The sequence below is a fragment of the Nyctereutes procyonoides genome, unplaced genomic scaffold, assembly GCF_905146905.1.
Source record: "Nyctereutes procyonoides isolate TBG_1078 unplaced genomic scaffold, NYPRO_anot_genome, whole genome shotgun sequence".
In the NCBI taxonomy this organism is placed as follows: Eukaryota; Metazoa; Chordata; class Mammalia; order Carnivora; family Canidae; genus Nyctereutes; species Nyctereutes procyonoides.
Window position 1 is genome coordinate 21,316,810 of NW_026575024.1, and position 20,593 is coordinate 21,337,402.

Below are 20,593 nucleotides of genomic sequence, written 5' to 3' on the forward strand. Positions count from 1 at the left end.
AAAGAAAAAAATCAATTCTCACCCTCTAAGTTGTACAAGGGAGATAATTCCTTCACACAAATAATTACGACCCAGAAAAATAACTGTGATCGTTTTAGGATCTACTAAAAAAAATGCAGTCAAAACACAGCAGTTAGATGCCTACTCCAAAGAACTTACCTGTGGCTATCCTCCATGCCCAGTTACACAGGCCACTGGCTGTGTGCCTCTTTGGCCAGCGCTCCATTTGTGCACGAGCATTCCATTCCCTCTTGCTTACTCCAAGATCCTGTTTCTGTGACTGTCCCTTGTGCTTCCCCACACCTCTCAATTTCTTTCTCTTCCTCCACAACCACTATTATCAGGATACAAACATGCTGCTCTACCTTTTGTCCTTATGTCACTCTCTAGCTCCTGCCTCATTTCCCTGCTTCCTTTACAGAACCCTTAAGGAGAACTGACTACACTCCAGGTGCCCACCGCCTCTCCAACCACTGCAATTCACCCCCTGCAATCAGACTGCTAGACCCTAAACCTTCCAAGTAACTGAACAAATATGTGGACTCCCATTATGCGCCCAACACCATTCTAGGCTCTCAGAGCAACAGGGAACACAAACGACAAAAATTCTCTGCCCCAAAGGAGTGTACATTCTCAGGTAAGAATAGAACGAATATAGATAAGAATTCTAGAGAAAAAAAGGCAGAGGAGAAAGCCCGGGGCATTCAGAGGGAAAAATATGATATTAAATGTGGTGGTGAGGGTAGGCTTCACTGGGATGGTATGTAAACTAAGACCTGGAGAAAGTGCGAGAACAAGCCATGTGACTATGTGGGAAAGATCATTCCAAGTAGAGGAACAGCAAGTACCAAGGCCCTAGAAGGGGGAAGTGCCTGGCAAGAAGCCTATGTGACTGGAATGCTCTGAACAGAGGGAGACATGGTCCAACTTCCATTTGGACAGATCACTCTGGTTACTCTGCTTATGTGAAGAACAGAACAATGGCTGGGGGTGGGAGATAAGGAGGAAGCAGGGAGACCAAAGAGGAAATAACTGCAATAATCCAAGTGAAGATGGTGAAAACTTGCACCAGGTGGTAGCAGCAGAAGTGGTGACAATGTTAGATACTGGTGTCAGATACTGGTTTTAGATACTGGTGTCAGATACTGGTCCTAATCAACAGGAATTATGAGGGGATCATTTACTGATATGGGGACGACCCTGAGAACAATGAATTTTGGAGAGATGACAAGAAGTTTGGTTTGAGACAGGTCAAGTTTGAAATGCCTTTTGAGATACCCAACTAGTAACACTAAGCAGACTCTCAAGTTGAAGTGAAAAGTCAATATGAGATATAAATTAGGGAGTTATTAGTCTAAATATTATTCAAAGTCATCAAACTTGTAAGAGGAACTGTCAGTGAAACTAACTACAGCGCTAAGTACTCAACACTAAGAAGTCAAAGAGGAGTGAAGAAACCAGCAAGAGACTAAAGAGCCATTGCCAGAAGAGGAGAGGAAAGCTAGGACAAAGTCCTACTTTCTGCTGCTGCTACAACAAATCTACCACCAATTCAGTGGCTGAAAATAACACAAATGTATTAACTTAGTATTTAATATCATGGCCTCTTCCTCCATCTTCAAAATGCATCTCTCCAAAGACTGTTTCCAGGGTCCTATTTCCTTCTCTGACTATTGCTCTCCCTCTCAGAAGGGCCCTGTGATTAGATGGGGCCCACCTGAATCATCCGTGATACACTTCAAGATCCTTAACTTCATCATATCTAGAAGGTCCCTTCTGCCATGTAAGATCATATACTCATAGGTTCTGGGGATTAGGACAAGGATGGAGGGGTGGGGGTGGCCAGGGGTATCATTATTCTGTCTACTGCACCAAATGAGAAGAAATGACTAACGAGGCCAAATGTCACTAAGATCAAGTTACGATGAACACAAGTAAAGACTGGGCAAAAATTCATCACTGAATTTAGCAACATGGAAGTTATCCACAACACTGATAAGAGCAATTTCAGACTTCAAGTGGAATCAAGAGAGAATGGGAGGAGGGGAAAGGGAAAGAAATGAGCACAGGCACATCTATTTAGTGTTCTATTACAAAGAAGAGAGAAACGAGGTAGTAACTAGAGGTACATATGGGTCAAGAAAAAAAAATTTTCCTTTGTCAGAAAAAAGTACATGTTTTTATGCTACACAGAATGATCCAGTAAAGGGAAAAAAAAAAAGAAAGAAAGAAAAGTTGGAGCAATGTCCTGGAGTAGTGAGAAGAAACAGGGCTAGCAAACAGGTAGGTGGCTGGTTTAGAAAACGGCATGTTCACCCACAGAAGTAGGAAGACAAGTCAGCCTTTATGCGTTATTAGTTTTTCCCAGTCAGCCAGACTCAGCTGTGCAGGTCCAGGAAAGGAAGAAAAGCTGGATTTAGAATAGTGGCTGTCAGGGGGCTGAGGGGGGAAATGAGTTGTTACAAATGGATATAAAGTTTTAGTTCTGAAAGATGAAAAGGGTTCTGGAAATTGCACAATAATGTGAATGTACTTAACGCTTCTGAAACGTACACTTAAAAATGATTAAGATTGTAAACTGTGTGTATTTTACTACAATTAAAAATCAAAATAAAATTTCTATTTAAAAAAAGCAGGACACCTGTGTGGCTCAGTCAATTAAGGTCCAACTTTTTTTTTTTTAAGGTCCAACTCTTGATTTCAACTCAGGTCATGAACTCAGGGTCCTGGGATCCAGCCCCACAGTGGGCTCTGTGCTCAGCAGGGAGTCTGCTTGAAATTCTCTCTCCCTCCGCCCCTTCCCCTGCCCACACTCCTGTGTGCACACTCTCTCTCAAATAAATAAATAAATCTTAAAAAAAAAAAAAAAGGCTAGGAGACATGAGACTTTTAGCTCAGTGTAAACAGATAAATAAAATCACATACATCGCTAGTTTTATGTTAATTTGCTCCCAATTTTTATAGACTAGGATTCTAACAGTATAAATAAATAAACTGATCATTATAATAACCTCAAAAGTTAGACTTAACTAAGAGAAAAGCTGGGGTTTTTGCCAGAAGACCACAGCAAAGAGGACAGAGAAAACCAAATTTAGGACATAGGTACGGGAGCAATTATGAAGAATTGCTTTCTTCACCACACTTAGTGAAGAAAGTTAAGGCCAGAAAGGATTAGAGGCTGAGAAAAGGTGGAAGGATTAACAGAATGGATCCAGTAGGCTCCAAGTGCTGGAGCTCGGAAGTGAAAATGAGCCCAAATGCTGCCTGTAGGATTCAGACAGCCTCTGTGTTGTGTCCTGCAGCTAAGCACGCTCTTGACCTGAAGGTCTTTACTTGGGGCTGTACCCTCTGCCTGGGGGGTACTTCCTTCCCTCAGATATCCTCACAGCTTGCTTCCTAATCTTCAGGGGAGGGTGCCTCTGATCAAAGGTCATCTCATCAGAAGCGTTTTCCCCAGCTACCTTTAAAATACAGGTGTGCCTCGGAGATATTGCAGCTTCAGTTCCAGACCACTACAATGAAACAAATGTCGCAATAAAGCGAGTCAAATCAGTTTTTTGGTTTCTCAAGGCACACAGAAGTTATGTTTACACTACAGTGTTCTACCAAACCTGCAAAAACATTAGGTTTTAAAAAAATGTATATACTGTAATAAAAAAATACTTTGTGACTAAAAATGCTATCATCTGAACTTTCAGGGATTCCTAATCACTAATCACAGATCAACATAACAAATATAATAGAAGAGTTTGAAATACTGCAATTATCAAAATGGGACAGAGACATGAAGCAAACAGATGCTGCAGGGAAAATGGAGCTGACAGTCTTGCTTGACGACACCGAAGCCTCAATTTCCTCCTATGCAATATGGGGATATATATTCAGTGACCTTAAAAGGTTATCAGGAAGAGTAGAAGTATCTGGCACAGAACATTCTCTATAAATATTAGTTCGTGCTTCACTCCTTCCTTTCAATTTCTCATGCATAAAGTGGGAATAATGTTACAAGTCCCTCCCTGTTTAACTGGGGGGGGGGTGATCATCAAGAGGGCAAAATAACATGATTAACAATATACAGCTGGCATTCTTGGCATTAAAGGCACAATCATCTATGGGGTGTGTTTGTGTACAGTGCAGAAATCAACACAGCACCGAATCATAATTTTTTTTTTAGTTAAGAGGATTATGAATTTGATGTCTTCTCCTGCTACCCCACATCACACAATTTACCCTGCGTTTTCAACAAACATTACTTACGAGTTCAGCATTTCTGCATAGTTCCTAGAATCACTTTTCAAGCATGGACTATTTCAACAGCTTCACTGTTTGCAAAACCCAATACCACATAGAAGAAGTCTGTATCTGCAGATGTAAGCATGTCCTAGGGTTTGATGCATTAGAGAGATGTCCCTCTTCCCTAACCTTTCTCCTAAACTACTTTCTCACCTGTTATTTTTTCCAACAGAGAAACATCTTGCACTTCCTGGGGCAAAGAAGCAATCTTCTGCCGGACAGTAGCATCCCCTGATGCAGCATTTTCCAGGTCCTGCAAAGCTTTGATCAGTTCCTCAGTCTGTACAATGAAAGCACAAACAATGCTGCCCATTGAGATGCAGGGGATTTAAAAAAGCCAGAATTAAAAGAGGTGGAGGCAAATCCTAAAAATGATCACTCCTGATATTTATAAAAATATGGTCTTTAGTACCACCGCCTATATTGAGGTCAGTGACTGGACTGGATAATGGATTCTAAGAGAATGTAAAAAGTTAATTTTTCTAAGCCGATAGCATGAAGACTTAACATTCATAAAGAACATGAAGATTCTACATAATTCTGGGGGAAAAAAAAACCTTCAACTTTCCAAAAGAGCATGTTTTTGGCAACTTAAAAAAAAGGAGTCTGGTTCATATTGCTTAGTTTCAAATAATGTAGGACTTCTAATACAAAATGTTCTGGTCTCCAGTATAGTATAAAAGCATATGTACCAGATGCTGAACAACTGCGTGCTGATAAAATGAAGTGACACTGCCTACTTCAATTCTCTCTGGATCTGCTTTATAAAATGAATGTCACAAAGATGACAGTTTCCATTTTGGCAGCCACTCCCCAAATTAAATGTGTCAAACTCATTAATTACAAACAAAGGAGGAAAAGACTAAGAAAAGAGCAAACCAAGAATGCATACTTCATATGCTAAAAAGAGTAATTTTAAATCCTCAGAAAACAATGAATGCTGCTAGGTTTACCAGTCCATAATGACCCAGGAGTAACTAACTGGCAAGGCAGACGGCAGGACAGTTATCCAGTTATTCTAAAAGCTAATAATTCAGACTGGCCCCTTGGAAGTTTTCAAATGCAAAGTTATATGGCCTAACACCATTTTCGCTTCATCCACCATCTAACTCAATTTAATATGACACAAACCAGACACGCTTCCTATTATGTGGGCCTTACTATAACAAAGTAGAGCTGTTTTAGGCAAAATGAGAGGCCACATAAAAGATCCCAGTAGTCTCTGAGGTCATCAGACCCAGATTCAAATTAAGACACTGGGCAAGTTATTTAATCTTTTAGCCTCACTTTCTTTGACAGTAAGTAAATTAGCAAGTAATAAACAAACAGCAAAAATTAACTAACCACCGAGTTTATGAGCTAATTTATATGAAGGGCTAAACAATGCAACTGTATAATTAAAAATTCAGCTCCATTTTAATATTTGAACAGATGATAGTGTAGAAAATTTGCTATTGCCACACCGACTGTCCTAGAAACTGAGTTGTCTACTTATAAAAAAAAACATGCTATAGGAGAAAACCCATGGCAGAGGACAAATGTCTTTATCTACCCTTTCACAAAAATCTACTCTTTGAGAATATTTTCAACTCCTAGGAGTGAAACAAAGCCAAGTCCAAATACCATATAACACATACATCTATCTAGACTTATGGCATGCAAAGACAAAGGCAAGCCTGCTACCTGGCTAGCTTTACGGGTGGATCTTGCACCCAGTGCAGAGATTTGCCCATGGGTGATTCCATACTATTGGTCCCTGGCGCCACCCTGTGGCCATAATCTTCAAATAGCGGTCACCCCATCAAGACAAGACCACTCTGCCCTACTCTCTTGGGAGTTCTGACATACCAAGAGGGGTCCTGCAGAAGGATCTTGGGGAGAGTAGCTTCCAGGGTAGTCATCATCCTCCTCCTCTTGTATCTGCTGAAAAGTTCGCTTCAAAGATTTCTTCTCCTCTGTTGCTAGAGGAAAGAAAAAGGGCACAAATTTGGGTCATGACAGCCTGTGTAGGTAAGAGTCAAATGCTATGCACAATGGGCCACATGCAAAAAAAAAAAAAAAAAAGGGCAAAAGGGGTGTACATTTCCAAAGACGGCTGAACATTAGCCTATATGCTAGTTATTTTAAATTGGTGGTAGAGTTCCCTACATTATTGAAGAGTCAAAAATGGTCTCAGGTTTGTCATCTCGGATTGACTCACTGAAAAAATACAACCAAAAAACAAACATCTAAAAAAGAAACCTACTAAACAAACACATTTTATTAAAACTTTATTTCTTAAAAATAGTTAACAAGAAGTAAAGTGGTAAGAAACCCATGAGACAAAATAAGGAAGCAAGCCAATGTATGAGAGGTTTATAGAAAATACATTGCATATAAAATGAAATACTATACACTCTGCAGGATAATCTCAGAAAACAAAAACAAGGTATCCCCCACTTTTCTAAAGCTTGCTTTTATGAAATACCTATAGTAATAGTACCTGTTTTTGCTAACCAAAAGAAATTCAAAGAGGATTTTTGCTTTCACAAAGAAAGGCCCAAAGTGAAAATAGTGGTCAGCATGTGTTTTACAGAGTGGTTGTAGAGGCAGCACGCACCCCAAGCAGCCAGAGCAGCCCTGCTAAGCTCCTGTCCAGCAACTACACTCAGCGCCTCAGCATCAAGCCACCAGAGCTTTGAGCTTTATCTGTGAGCATCTGTGCTTTATCTCAATTTTATTTTGTGCATCTGTTAGCAAGATGTGGCCTAAGATATCAGAAAAGCCCAAATGGGGTCTGGGAATGCTCAAAAAATCTTCTATATAAGTTAATGGCAACTGCTTCTTCACTTTATCCCATTTCAACTTAGGAATGGTCTATTTTCGGAAAGCAGGATAAACCTGTAGTAGAGAGAAACCTATCAATAAAATTGTGTCAGAAACTCTACACGTGCTGCCCTTTAAACTCTCCCTCTAAAAACAAAACAAATCTTATTTTACCTTAAAATTAAAAATAACCATTGCTGAGAAAAAGGACTGATACAACTGAGAGAAATTACTTAAGTCACTACTTTAGAATTAACCACTTTTGAGACAAACAGGTTACATTCACACTTATCATCTGTATTGTATGCTTTTAAATGGCTATGATAAATGTGCCCTTCCAAAGTAATCATTCCTTTTGACCAAATTGGACAATACAAAATAAACGTCAAACATCTGTGGGACATAAGTCTAAATGATACGCTTGTAAAGAAAGGATGGTAATGTGTGCCTTGCACTGCAATAGTTTCTGTACATTTAGTCCTTCTAGCAATTCTGAGATGTAGTATCTTCAGCTTGCAGGCGAGAAAACGGAGGAGACCCAAGAGGTTCAACACTTGTCTAAAGGTAGGACTTTCAAAATCTGTGCTCTTCCCACTGCAATCAAATTCCACAGCAGCATACAACACTCTCTCATCTGTCAAAGGAGGGGTCACCATGCACCTGCCTCAGAACTCTGAGTTATAAACAGAATAATGTACACTTCCTGCTTAATTAAAGATTTTCTCCTGGAACCAAGGATGTAGTTCCTGCTCCTACCTTACACATTAACTGATCAAATTATGCCTGACATGAATGCCAAGTCAATATCATGGGTTTTATTTTTTCTTAGCTTTGTCCCTCTGTTCTACTAAAGGAAAACGGCAACATTTGCAGCACAGGCAGCCCTCACTTTGTACCATTCTGTTATGTACAGATTTGTTATCAAGATTTAAATAACACCAGTCTCCCAACACACCAAGGTTCAAATTTCAGTACTGCAGCATATTCACTCTGAGTAACTGCATAAAGAACAAACTTTGCTAACTTTAGTCCACACATCACTACGTAAATAATAGAAATGTATCATGTTCAGTGACCACATCACTTCTTTCCGGTCACTGGTTGGTTACTGGAGAGCTGTTATTTCCGTTCACAAACAGCAAAGTGTGTTGTCTCCTGGTGATCAGATTCACATGACATTTCATAAAAGTGAATAATCAAAACAGAGAACTGACTGAAAATGACCACGATCAAAGAGCAGCCCAGAAACTAAAACTAAAGCTCACACTGGAAGTGAACGGCACATAAACGGAGTTGTAGAAGACGCAGATGGTTTCAGAGATGCTGGCACTGCCACGCCCTTCCAGAAACTTTCTGAAGAAAGTGCTTGTGATGACAAGGATGACGGTGTCCAAGGGAAGTGGTGCTGACAAAACTTTTCACACTATAGGAACTCTCCAACGTATCTCACAACATGGAGAACACTAAGGGTAAACTGCTGGAGGTGATACAAACTTCTAGGATGCTTGCTCCATACCATAGATTATACAATAAGGCCAGCTCTCGTCAAACCTCTCTTGTGAAGTTCATTACAAAGAAATAAAAATACTTTAATTCTCAATGTTTCTAATGTTTTTATGTTCTAGCATGCTAGGTAACTATTAGTGTCACTATCCTCTTTGTTTCCCTATATAGATTTGTAATCTACAGTGAATTCTCAATTCTTTGATGAAAATTTTTTAAAAGTCATAGAACAACCATAATTTTTCCTGTTAAGATCATTTTGCATGGTTTCAGCTTACATGGTCATTTTTACAGTCCTGCACTATGCAAAACAATGACTGCCATATTTTTAAGACAGAAAATCTAGTAATATATAATTTGCATATGAAATATCTAACAGTACTTAGCACACACTAACTGCCTAATTAGTGTGGAGTATGTGGTATGACCCTCATAGGTACTTAGCCACCACAGCATCAAAGTGGCCATATGTTAGAAATAGCCACAAAAATACAAGCACATAAGCAAAACATTTTTCAAATTTTTTATTTCCAAGCACTTAGAACAGCGCTCAATTAAACAACTGTTAAATACATTTAAAAAGAGAAAAATTACAAAACTCAAATCCTTCAGTTTCAAACTCTCATACAGAAGTTATTATATATAAAAACCACACACACTAATTAAATACCTTAGGACCCTCAGAATCACTGAATTTAGGCAATGAAAGGCCTTAGATAGACCTATGTCTTTGCTTTCTCCACCTCGTTTCTCATGAGCATATTCAGGCCCATAGGCTTGTGGTTTGTCCAAAGTCAAGGAGCTTAAGTCTGGGCTCTAAAGCCAAAGTCACCTGCCCACTAAACTGGAGTACTTTCTACCACTTCATACTGACACAGCATTACAAGACTGAAATAAAACTAATGAAAATAACTGCAGGCCCATTTTGATGGAAATAGGTGTAATAAGAGATAACCAGTCATCCTACTTCAGTTCTCTATTTCCACTTGGAGGACCTACTGGAAATGAATTATTCATCATTTTCCCCCATAAGGCTCCTCCTTTCCTGAGCTACCTACTTACACTATAAACACTTACACTGGCCCTATCTTCCAAGTACAATGCCTTGGAGATCACCAGAATCTCCTAAACTCCCAACTTCCAGTAGATTCTACACTCCTGAGATGTATCTAACAGATCTCTCCTTATCAGAAATGTGCCCTTTTCATGCCTTGTCCAGACCACTGTCCCAACTGGTCACCCTGTCTCTAGTTGCTCCTTTTCTTAGACTACACTCTTATGGAATGAATTACCCACTGTGCCTCTACTCAAAAACCTGGAATGGCCTCTAATGATCTTACAGAGTCTACCTCAGCTCAAAGCCTACTTATGGTAAGGGCAACGGCATCTTGAGCCATCATCTCCCTCTACTCCTGCAGCACCCAGACCTTGCTGCTCTGTATGCAGCCAGCAGGCACAGCCCTTACCTCTGATAGAAACATTAAGTATCTTATTTCCCTATAATACCTAGGGAAGTGTCAACAGAGCTGAGTTGGAAACTTAACAACAGGTGGCACAGAGCTTGTACCAAAAATGTCTACATGCCTCCCTTTACACAGAAGGGACAGCTTGCTCTATTAACTGTCCCCTGACTCATCTGTATTAAGTTAGCAGTTATGATGCCCAACATTCTCAATCTAGTCAGGCAGCTATTAAAAATAGCCTAGGAAATCTGTCAGTCTCACGCCTACATCTGAGTTTAAGACCAGGCACTCTCCCACTATCAAGTTGGCTTCTGATCATAGCATTTACACTTCCTTCTTGACTCACTCAACCACTCTGTTTACAGGCAGGGAAAACACTAAGGATGGCCCCAACTGCCTATTCTCATACTGTACTGTCCTCTATTCTATCCTCCAACCTGTCCCTGTGTCTCTAGGGCTCTCATACTTGGCTAACATTCACATAATTCTGGTTACCTAAGCACTGATAATATGCCTCTTAGAGACCTGATTGTGGTAGAATTTCAGACACTACAGCAGACCACAAAAATAATTTTAAGGCAAAAGTTAACCTAAAGGCTCCCAAACACTTTATGAAATGCAGCCATCTACCTGTAAAGCTAGGTCTTCCAAAGAATCCACTTGAAATTTTCTGGGATTAGGCAGCCCCGGTGGCGCAGCGGCTTAGCGCTGCCTGCAGCCTGAGGTGTGATCCTGGAAACCTGGGATTGAGTCCCATGTTGAGCTCCCAGCATGGAGCCCACTTCTCCCTCTGCCTGTGTCTCTGCCTCTCTTTCTCTCTGTGTCTCTCATGAATAAATAAATAAAATCTTAAAAAAAAAAAAAAAGAAATTTTCTGGGATTAAAAAACAAATGAAAAAAAAAACACAAAACAAGTATATAAATGAAAATAAACCAACAGAAAAACCACAAAGCCAAGGATCCCTGGGTGGCTCAGTGGTTTAGCGCCTGCCTTTGGCCCAGGGTGTGATACTGGAGTCCCGGGATCGAGTCCCACGTTGGGCTCCCAGCATGGAGCCTGCTTCTCCCTCTGCCTGTGTCTCTGCCTCTCTCTTTCTCTACCACGAATAAATAAATTATATATATATATATATATATATATATATATATATATATATATATATATAAAACCCAAAGCCCACTAATTTTATATTACTTTTATAATGAGAAAAGAATCAGGAAATGTTTGTAACAGCTCCCTCATTGTTTGTTCTCTCCTCTGAAAGTACTTTACCAGCACTGTCTCACTGAACTGAGTGGCCAGGTCCAGACTTAAACCTGGGGAATCTGGGCCTAGAGCTCATGCTCTTAACCACTATGCCTTCTAGTTTTGCACAAAATTTGAGGGACTAAGAATACTAACAAGTCTCCTCCTACATCTACCACTGGATCATACTGGGAAACTCAGAATGTTAGATATTAGAACCGAGGGGGGAGGGGGCTCAAATAAAAGCCCTATCATCACCTCATTAATAATATCTTACCTACATTATCCGAAATAATCCTCAGGACAACGCTGTAAGGTGTTACTACTACTACTACTACTACTACTACTACTACTACTACTAGTAGTAGTAGTAGTAGCCATGTTGTACAATAAAGAACCTGAAGCTCAGAGAGGTCTAATGCTATGTATGCCCAAGGTGACACAGCTTGGAAATGACAGAGCTGGGATTCATACTCTGGAAACTTGGTTTCAAACCCTTGCTCATAACAGCTAAACTAACTATATAAAGGTCCAAGAAAGTTGGGTGAACTGCTCATGAATTCATACCCCAATTCAAATCTACTGAATCCATGTACTTTCAGGAAAAAGTATGGTACGAAGAACAGACTTTAGGGTGCCTGGGTGGCCCAGTCAGTTAAGCATCTGCCTTGGCTCAAGCCATGATCCCAAGGTCCTGGAATCCGAGTCCACATCGGGCTCTCTGCTCAGTGAGGAGCCTGCTTCTCCCTCTCCCTCTGCCTGCCACTCTCCCTGCTTGTGCTCTGTCAAATAAATAAATTCAAAACCAAAAACCCCCACCAACATAGGCTTTAAAGTCATACAGACTAGAACATGAATTCTCCTCTTATTGTATCTGTTTGGACAAAATTTACTATACCCTTTGGGCCTTAGTATTTTCATCTGAAACATGAAAATAATACCAATTCCATAGAGGAGTTTTAAGAATCTAAAATACACTACCATGAAAAGCAGCTAATAGAAAGGCTGGCACATAATAATAGAAGCTCAATAAATACCATTTCCTTTGTATCTACCTTTCTTTTCTAAATCCTGCTACAACTATAGAACACTGTGTGACTAATGTGTGACTTCAGTAAATAATGAAATTCCATTCAGTCCAGTGACAGCTTGAGTATGCCCAAGAACAGAGAGATGACTTTAGAACACATGAGTCTTACACATGAGGAAATGGGTATATGAACCCAAGAAATTTCCACTTCTTTCCTTCTTTTTTTTAAAAAAAGATTTTATTTATTTACTCATGAGAAACACAGAGAGGCAGAAGACATAGGTAGAGGGAAAAGCAGGCTCCCTCTGGGGAGCCTGATACAGGACTCTCAATCCTAGGACCCCAGGATCATGACCTGAGCCAAAGGCAGATAGATGCTCAACTGCTGAGCCACCCAGGTGCCTCAAGAAACTTTCACTTCTAAAACAAAATTCCTAGGCTCATTTATCCTTCACTGTCAAAGTTCCACAGGAAAACTTTTATTTCAAGGGTAAACTCTGGTGCTGTCTCAAGACAAAGAAATACCCATGAATCAAAGCTGCAATATAAAAGGACTATTTAAATTTGGAAATAAAATTCTGGAGAACTCATCAATATTTTGAAAGGACTGAGATAAAAATATTTTGATAACTCAGGTCCAATGATGATGGTGAGGAGATAGACTGAGTTAGTGGAGACTAATACACATGTTGGAACCTTTTGATATGTGCTTCCATCTCTACAGCACAGAGAAAGAGTAATCACCTTCAATCAGCATTATCCTCCACATGGAGGAATACTGCCTCAATGGCTATAATGTCTAGAGCTCAAAAAAAAAAAAAAATCAGAAATCCAATGGAGCGATTTTCAAATCTACTACTGCCACAAACTCCCCAATTTGCCTGACTGCTCCCTGAGTGCAAAACTACGTCTCACTCCTCTGCTCAGTCCTGTAGCATCTAGCGTAGTCATTTACTCAAAGCACATGTCTGGCAAATGCTTGTTGAATTGAAATTCAATACTTAGCTTCTAACATTGTCTTTCAGAGCTCTCCTACTTGCCTAAAGGTGTTTTAAAAAAAATCAGAACTGTTTACCAATGAAGTCTAAGAGTAGAGAAAAGAATGCTGAATAATTCTCCAGCACTGTGAACACCTCCAAAAACACAATACAAACACTACCAGAGAATTCCAAAGTAGGGAACACCTTGCTTTTCAGAAGCTACCACCCGAGTGACATCAAAATTGTTTTCCATCAACTCTAAGTAAAACAACAATGACTTGCAGTCTAAAAGCACTATGTCATTCTTACAAAGCCTCTAACTTGTAGTTTTATGTGAAAGTTACCCCACCTTACAATGCATATAAACTCAGATCTGGAAGAGATCATGAAAGGTACACAATAAAGGATTGCTGAATGAATGATATTATCAGGTAAACTAACCATGGTTAAATGTTACAGCAGAGGCATGTACAAAGTACCAGAGAAACATGGACAGAAAAGGCTACATGTGCCCAAGACAAGGTAGGAAAAACAACAAAATGAGAATAGCATTCTAAAGAAAAGTTCACCATACAGTGAAAGGGGCAGAGGACATTTCGGGCAGAGGTAACACCAGGTGCAAAGGAAGAGGTACTGTGAGAGCATCTAGAAAAGAAATTGTTGGTTATGGCCAAAGACCATGTCGTATGTGAGGAAATGGCAGAAGAATCTACAAAAGTAAACTAGTTCAGATTATAAAGGGTCCTAAGTACTATGCTAGTATTTGGACTCATTACTCTAGGCAATGAGTTCACGTGCAGTCTGATCAGATCTGTAGCTCAAAAACATGTCGTGCCAACTAGAATTAAACCACAACTAACCACAAAACCAAGAAACAAGTAATGTTTGATCTTACTCCTCTTTCAAGAAAAAAAGAACCTAAGTTCTTAAGATGATTGGTGAGGCTCACACACATACATGTACATACTTCTGGAGGATATCCTGGGTTCAATAAAGACCAAAATCAATTGTAGACAGCAAGCTGACAAATATCAAAAGTATGTTTCAAAACCACATCAATATTTAATGAAACCAAGCTCGAAAAGGGCTAAGGGACATATCCAAGACCCTGTAGTAGTCGGTGGCAGGGCTAGGACAAAATCTTAGTCCAGGGTACTTCCTAGGTCTCCACAACTAAACAATGTTGTTGTTTCTTTCCCTTGTGCAAGGAAAGTCTCTGCAAGGCAGAAGAGAGCCAAGGACAGCAAAAGTTAAGGGTGTGAAATGATGAATAGCATGAATACTAGAACCAGGCTTACACGCTGCGAGCACTACATAAATTCTCACCATCATTTATGATCATCTCTCTGAAGAATCATATAATCGCTGGTGGTTCACAGCAACCCCCATTGCAGCTTTTCATATGTGATTCGAAAGTAGGCAAAGACCAAGAGCTGTAAACATGTGGTGATGTTTCTACCTTTGGGGGGAGGGCTCTTGGAGTCCTCCATAGACAGCTTCAGCTGCTGTATGAACTCGCCGCCATACACACTTCTTTCTTGCCAGATGTTCAGCAATCTTTCTAAAGGTTTTTTACAGCCTTCATCTGCCTCTCTGCCCAGAAAAGACGAAAAGATAGATATAAGCTTAAGATTGTTTTGTGTTTAATTAGGACAGATCTACTTTAAAAACAACTGACTAAACGATTTACATATTTAAAAACAGAAAGAAAAGTATGATACATATTGCGATAAATAGATACCCAAAATTTGACCAGAAACTGCATTCTTCCTGTGGCATGCAGGGAAGAGAGAGGGAATATGTTATAAAAGTTATCAGTCTTTATTTCTTTATCTCTTGAAAGATGGGTCAAATTAGGGCAAAAAGCCAATAGGCTGATTGTTAAAACTGATCATTTCAAATGTGACAGCTTGCTTTTTAAGAAGACATTAATCAAAATGTGGTGCCAGACATTCGGCTGGAAATTAAAGGGAGCCAAAACCTTTAAGGGTAGAAAACACATGGTTTAAAAAAAAACAAATGTTTAAAAATGGGGAATAAATTCACCACAACTCATCAATGCTAATACAGCAACACCTCAAGATGCCTTATGAATATAAAAATACACATATACCAAGTCTGATCTCAACTACTTCAGTCATTTTAATCCCGGGTTAGGTACTAGTCCCCACTCCCACAAAAGTATTTAATGGATAATCTTAGAACATACTGAGCATAAGATAGCCCTTTGTAATTTACATCTAAGAGAAGCTGTACAGTTTTTTCCTGACATATTGCACTCTTGAAACAGAGTATTTTCGATGAGATAACTGTAACTAGTACTCAGTGTGCAACAACTGCTTACCAGAAAATGTCAGACAGCAAGTGGAAGAGTAGGGGAAGACTTTCTGAAAGCAAAACAAATTCCCTCACCATCCACAGTATTACTATGACTTGTTCTGGTTTGTAAAGCTATCTGGATGTTAATGATCTTATAACCCCGAGTGACTTCCAACAAGAAGGGATATCCTGAGACCTTAGTTTCTAAGCCAATATCTTTTACAGGAATTTCAAGAAGAAATCATACCTAATTCAACAGAGATGGGAACTTCATCCACCCTTAGCCTTGTTAGCACTTTTCTAAAACTTATGTTAACACTCAAGGTAGCGTAAGGGTTCAGCTTCATCTGGTCAGACTGCATTATTTGTGAAATATTGGTGGCAAATTTCACTGCATTAGGGTTAAAGTACTAAATCAGGGCACACACAACCTATTTTTTTGGACAAGCTTTTTTCAAGTCAGAGGTGAGGGGGGAAAAAGGGAAAAAAAATTCAATGATAGTTTATAAAACTTAAAGCTATGACTGAAATTATATAGTATGCTTCCACCCTTATCCTTCTACAAGCTAATCTTAAGCTTTAAAAATTCTGTTGCGTCAAGGCAGATTATGTCACTCTTTTGCTTAAAACTTCCAATGGTTCTTCCCATTTTCCCCCAGAATAAAAGTGTGAAAGTTCTTATAAATCTTACAAAACCATTCTCATTACAGCTCATTATTTCTTTGGCCTCACCTACCCTATCCCTTCCTTATTCCCTAACAGCTACCCTAGCCCTCTGGTCTCAGGGACTTTGCACTTAAAGTTCACTTTGCCTGGAACCACATTTCCTTACTTTGTGGCATGACTCAAGCATCCCTTCCTAATCTCCCTATCTAAAATCACATTCCCTAGCCATACTTTTCTCCATATAATGTATCTTCTGATATGCTTTACAGTTTACCTGTTTATATTTTATCCATTTGAATGCAACTTCCAAAGGGACAGCGATTTGTCCTCTCCTCACCACTGCTACCTACCCTAGAACAGGCACAATATCGGCCTAATTGTAATCTTCCCTGAAAAATTTTAGATAGATTTCGATAAGCCATGTATAATGAATTACCTTTCAACAATCATCTTCCCACAACAAAGCCATTTGTGTCAGACATCAGCTAAATACTCACCTGCTCATTCAATGCGGTTTATGAAATACTGTGCTTGTAATATGAAGAACAAGACCTAGGACCTGACCTCTGGGGCCTAACCCAGGGACCCCTTCCCTTTCAACACCCCAACGGGGCACTCAACCATATGCATCTTCTGCTCAAACTTTGCTCCTTCTCATACATGTGCTTTTGCTCATGCTATCTTCTCTCCTTTAAATGGAACCCTCGAAGTAGAACAATGTGAAGAGGGGAGAAGTTGGGAGTAATATAGGCTTAAGTATCTAAGGAGAATATGGAAATAGCAGAAGAATCTGGAGGGGTAGAGTGGAATTAGATTATGAAGGCCCTGAACACCATATTAAGTATGTGTACCTGTGGCCTTTATCCTGAAGGCAACAGGAAATCTTTGATGAGATCAGATGTATGGCGTAGAAAATAAAATAACTGTAACTACTATAACCAAATCGCAACTAATCAGAACTGAACTGGTTGATACTTTTAACATACAACCTGTTCTCTGCAAATTCTCTGTTCACTTAAAAGAAAGAGAAACCTATCACGACAACAGATTCTTATCAAGGATTTAGTTAAGGGAGGAGATACAATGCAGACCAAATACTTGGAACTCAATTTAGACTAAGACTGATTTAGGGTACAGATTCAGCCACATTATGATACGTAATGGAAACTGATACACAAACCTATAATAATCAACAGTCATTTTCAAAAAGCTTTTATCACGGGATCCCTGGGTGGCGCAGCGGTTTGGCGCCTGCCTTTGGCCCAGGGCGTGATCCTGGAGACCCAGGATCGAATCCCACGTCAGGCTCCCGGTGCATGGAGCCTGCTCCTCCCTCTGCCTATGTCTCTGCCTCTATGTCTCTGCCTCTCTCTCTCTCTGTGACTATCATAAATAAATTAAAAAAAAAAAAAAATTAAAAAAAAAAAAAAAAAAAAAAAAAAGCTTTTATCACTAATGGGAAAAGCCAAAAAGGGGCTGTAGTTTAATTGGTGAATGCAATTAACCTGGGTAGGTTAATTCCTATCCAGAAATATAGTAATATAGTAAATCAGTTTTGCCAGATAAGTTTCAAAGCTTCAGATACAACAGTCAAGAAAGCTTTTTCCTCATGAGGTTTGTCCTAAGTAGCTTCAATGAACTGAAGTCCCATTAGTATTTGGAATTGGATACAACTAAAGCAATGAAGTAGTTTTATAACAGAACTATCTTCTCAGGTTGCACTAACTCCATTCTAAACTGAGAAACCAGAGTGGACACCCAGGACTCCAAGGTGGCGTCATCTGTACCAGTGAAGGAAAAGCAACTCATGGAGGTGAAACTAGGAGAGCTGCCAGGCTGGATACTGATGTGGGATTTCACCCCTAGGGGCACTGCTGGAGCATTCAAAGAGGTTACTACCGGTATTACAAGTATATCAATGTGAAGAAAGGGGACGTCGCTGGGATTTGTATGGTGCTGGCTGCTTATGTGCTTTTCAACTACTGTCGTTCTTACAAGGAGCTCAAACATGAATGGCTACTCAAGTACCACTGAAGAGGGCCCAGTGTGGAAACACATTTGGCACTCCTGACCATGACTTTTGCTTGGCATCCTTGAATCCTTCCATTGCCTAATTCACAATTAATATCCAATAAAAGTTGACTGGTACTTGAAAAAATAAAAATAAAAAAATAAAAAATAAACAGAAACCTTTAAGTTTAAGTGAAAAAAGTCCTTGCCATTAACCAGTGAATTATGCAGAAAATGATAAATAAGTATCTAAATGTAACTTATGTTAAGCACAACTTAGTATGCACTTCTAATAATAATTATAAACTCAATCACTGCAAAACCAATCTGAAAAGTGTAAACTGTATATTATTCAGACAGAATCGCTGCTTGAAGTGTCAGTTGAGGCCTTGCCAAGCCAACTTGGGGGCCTTTTCTTCCTCTGTAGTTCTAATGGTACTTCTTTGGTGTATCAACTATAATTTGTGTGTTTCTGTCTTATCCCATGCACAACAGCCCTGTGGTAAGCCTACTAAAAGCAGGAATTCTAAATATCCCCAGTGCTTCCAACAGAGCCTCATGTGAAACTGGAGCAGAAATGTTCCATTGCCAATTATGCAGAAAAGAGCGTAGCAAGCCTGAGACTGCCGCCCTTAGAAAGCCCTGCTCACTAGGCTTGCCCTTGGCTGGCATCTGGAAACTCAGGTTTCAGGAGTGTTCCTGCAATTTCCTAACTGATAATCAGGGTGGTTTACTATGCCTAAACTGTTTGTGCTAGCAATATCATTTATGCTGAATACCTGCTTTCTGCAAGTTGGAAATTTTGGCAGAGGGTACCTGTGGCTAACGCCAATAAAGACCCTAGGCACGGAGTCTCTAATGAGCTTCCCAGGTACACAACACTTCACACATGTTGTCACAATTCATAGATGGAAGAATTTAGTATGTTTTATGTGACTCCACTGTGAGGACTCTTGGAAGCTTATACATGGTTTCCTCTGGACTGCAGCCCATATACCTTTACCTTTACTGACTTTTGCTCTGTATCCTTTCACTGTAATAAATCATAGTCATAAGCACAACTATATGCTGAGTCTTGTGAGTCCTAGCAAGTCACCAAACCTGCAAGTGGCCTTGGGGATCCATGACACATAGTAAAGAAGTATGTATATGATGATAAGTCCAAATTGACATCTCCAGAAGTTAATTTCCTACTGAGTTTCCGACTAGTTCATCCATCCACTTATCTGGCATCAGCCCTTGGAATATCTATGAGCCATCTCAAACTTAACCTGGCCAAAACTCCTGACTTCCTCTACCACATCTTTTCCTCAAATTTCATCTCAGCAAACAGCACCAGCAGCCAGCCACTAAGTCATGTCAAAAACCTAGAAATAATCTGATTTTTCTTTTCCTTCACAACCAGTTCCCACTCAACTCCCACAAATCCTATCAATTTTACATGGGAAGGTGAGGCAAATTCATCCGCAAAGTAAACATTTGATAAACTGGAAGCTATTACTATTTTTTCACTCTCTGAGTCCTAGCCAATGTAATCTCTAGACTGCAGAAAGGCAATACCCTTCATACTCCTGTCCCTGTCTCTCCCTTGGCCTTATAATCCATTCTCCACACCAAGCCAGAGGGACCTTCTAACACATGATGGAATAAATCATTCCTCTGCTTAAACTAATCTCTGACATCCCATCAGAATAAAATTCTTTCTCCCAGGGCTTACAGGACATATGTGATTGGTACCTGCCTACCTCTCTGATCTTATCTGGAGGCTGCTTTTCCCTTTGCCCAACACAACTGTTCTAACCACACTGGCCTTCATTCTGATCCTCTTAACATGCCAAGATTATTTCTACTTTAGGTTCTTTTTAATAGCTGTTTGTTCCTACTTCACATGATTGCTTCAAATGTCATTTCCTTAGAGAGGCTTCCTTAACCACACTAGAAGAGATCTCACTCCAGGCTGTTATTCTATTTCATTATGTCCATGTTATCACCCTCTGAAAGTATCTTGCCCATTTATTTGTCCTTGCCTGCCTTGTTCACTGCTGCTTCTCTAGTGTCTACCTCAGTACCTGGCACATAGAAGGCACTCAAATACATGTTGAATGAAAAATGAAGTGCACAACTATATCCAAACTGAGGAGAAAATAAGAAGGCATTTGTGTGGGGAAAACAGTTCAAAGTCTAGCTACTTAAACAGCTATTCAGATGAAATCTCACCTATGAGCTTGGCAGCTTCCTCTGACCTGAGAGGTTTGGTTTGTGGTTTGGGCGGGGGGGG

General features: G+C 39.8%; 1 protein-coding gene and 1 pseudogene across 1 annotated transcript in view; one reads left to right on the top strand and one right to left on the bottom strand.

Moving 5' to 3' along the window:
- The window catches only part of RPRD1B (regulation of nuclear pre-mRNA domain containing 1B), a 52,455-nt gene that overhangs the window by 24,233 nt on the left and 7,629 nt on the right, over window positions 1–20,593 (bottom strand). Inside the window, exons 3-5 of the mRNA XM_055303024.1 lie at window positions 14,780–14,913; window positions 6,142–6,254; window positions 4,447–4,573 (exon numbers count right to left, since the gene is read on the bottom strand). Of these exons, the coding sequence (XP_055158999.1) occupies window positions 4,447–4,573; window positions 6,142–6,254; window positions 14,780–14,913 (374 nt within the window). The remainder of the gene's footprint in view (window positions 1–4,446; window positions 4,574–6,141; window positions 6,255–14,779; window positions 14,914–20,593) is intronic.
- On the top strand, window positions 17,915–18,339 carry LOC129496162 (ATP synthase subunit f, mitochondrial-like; annotated as a pseudogene).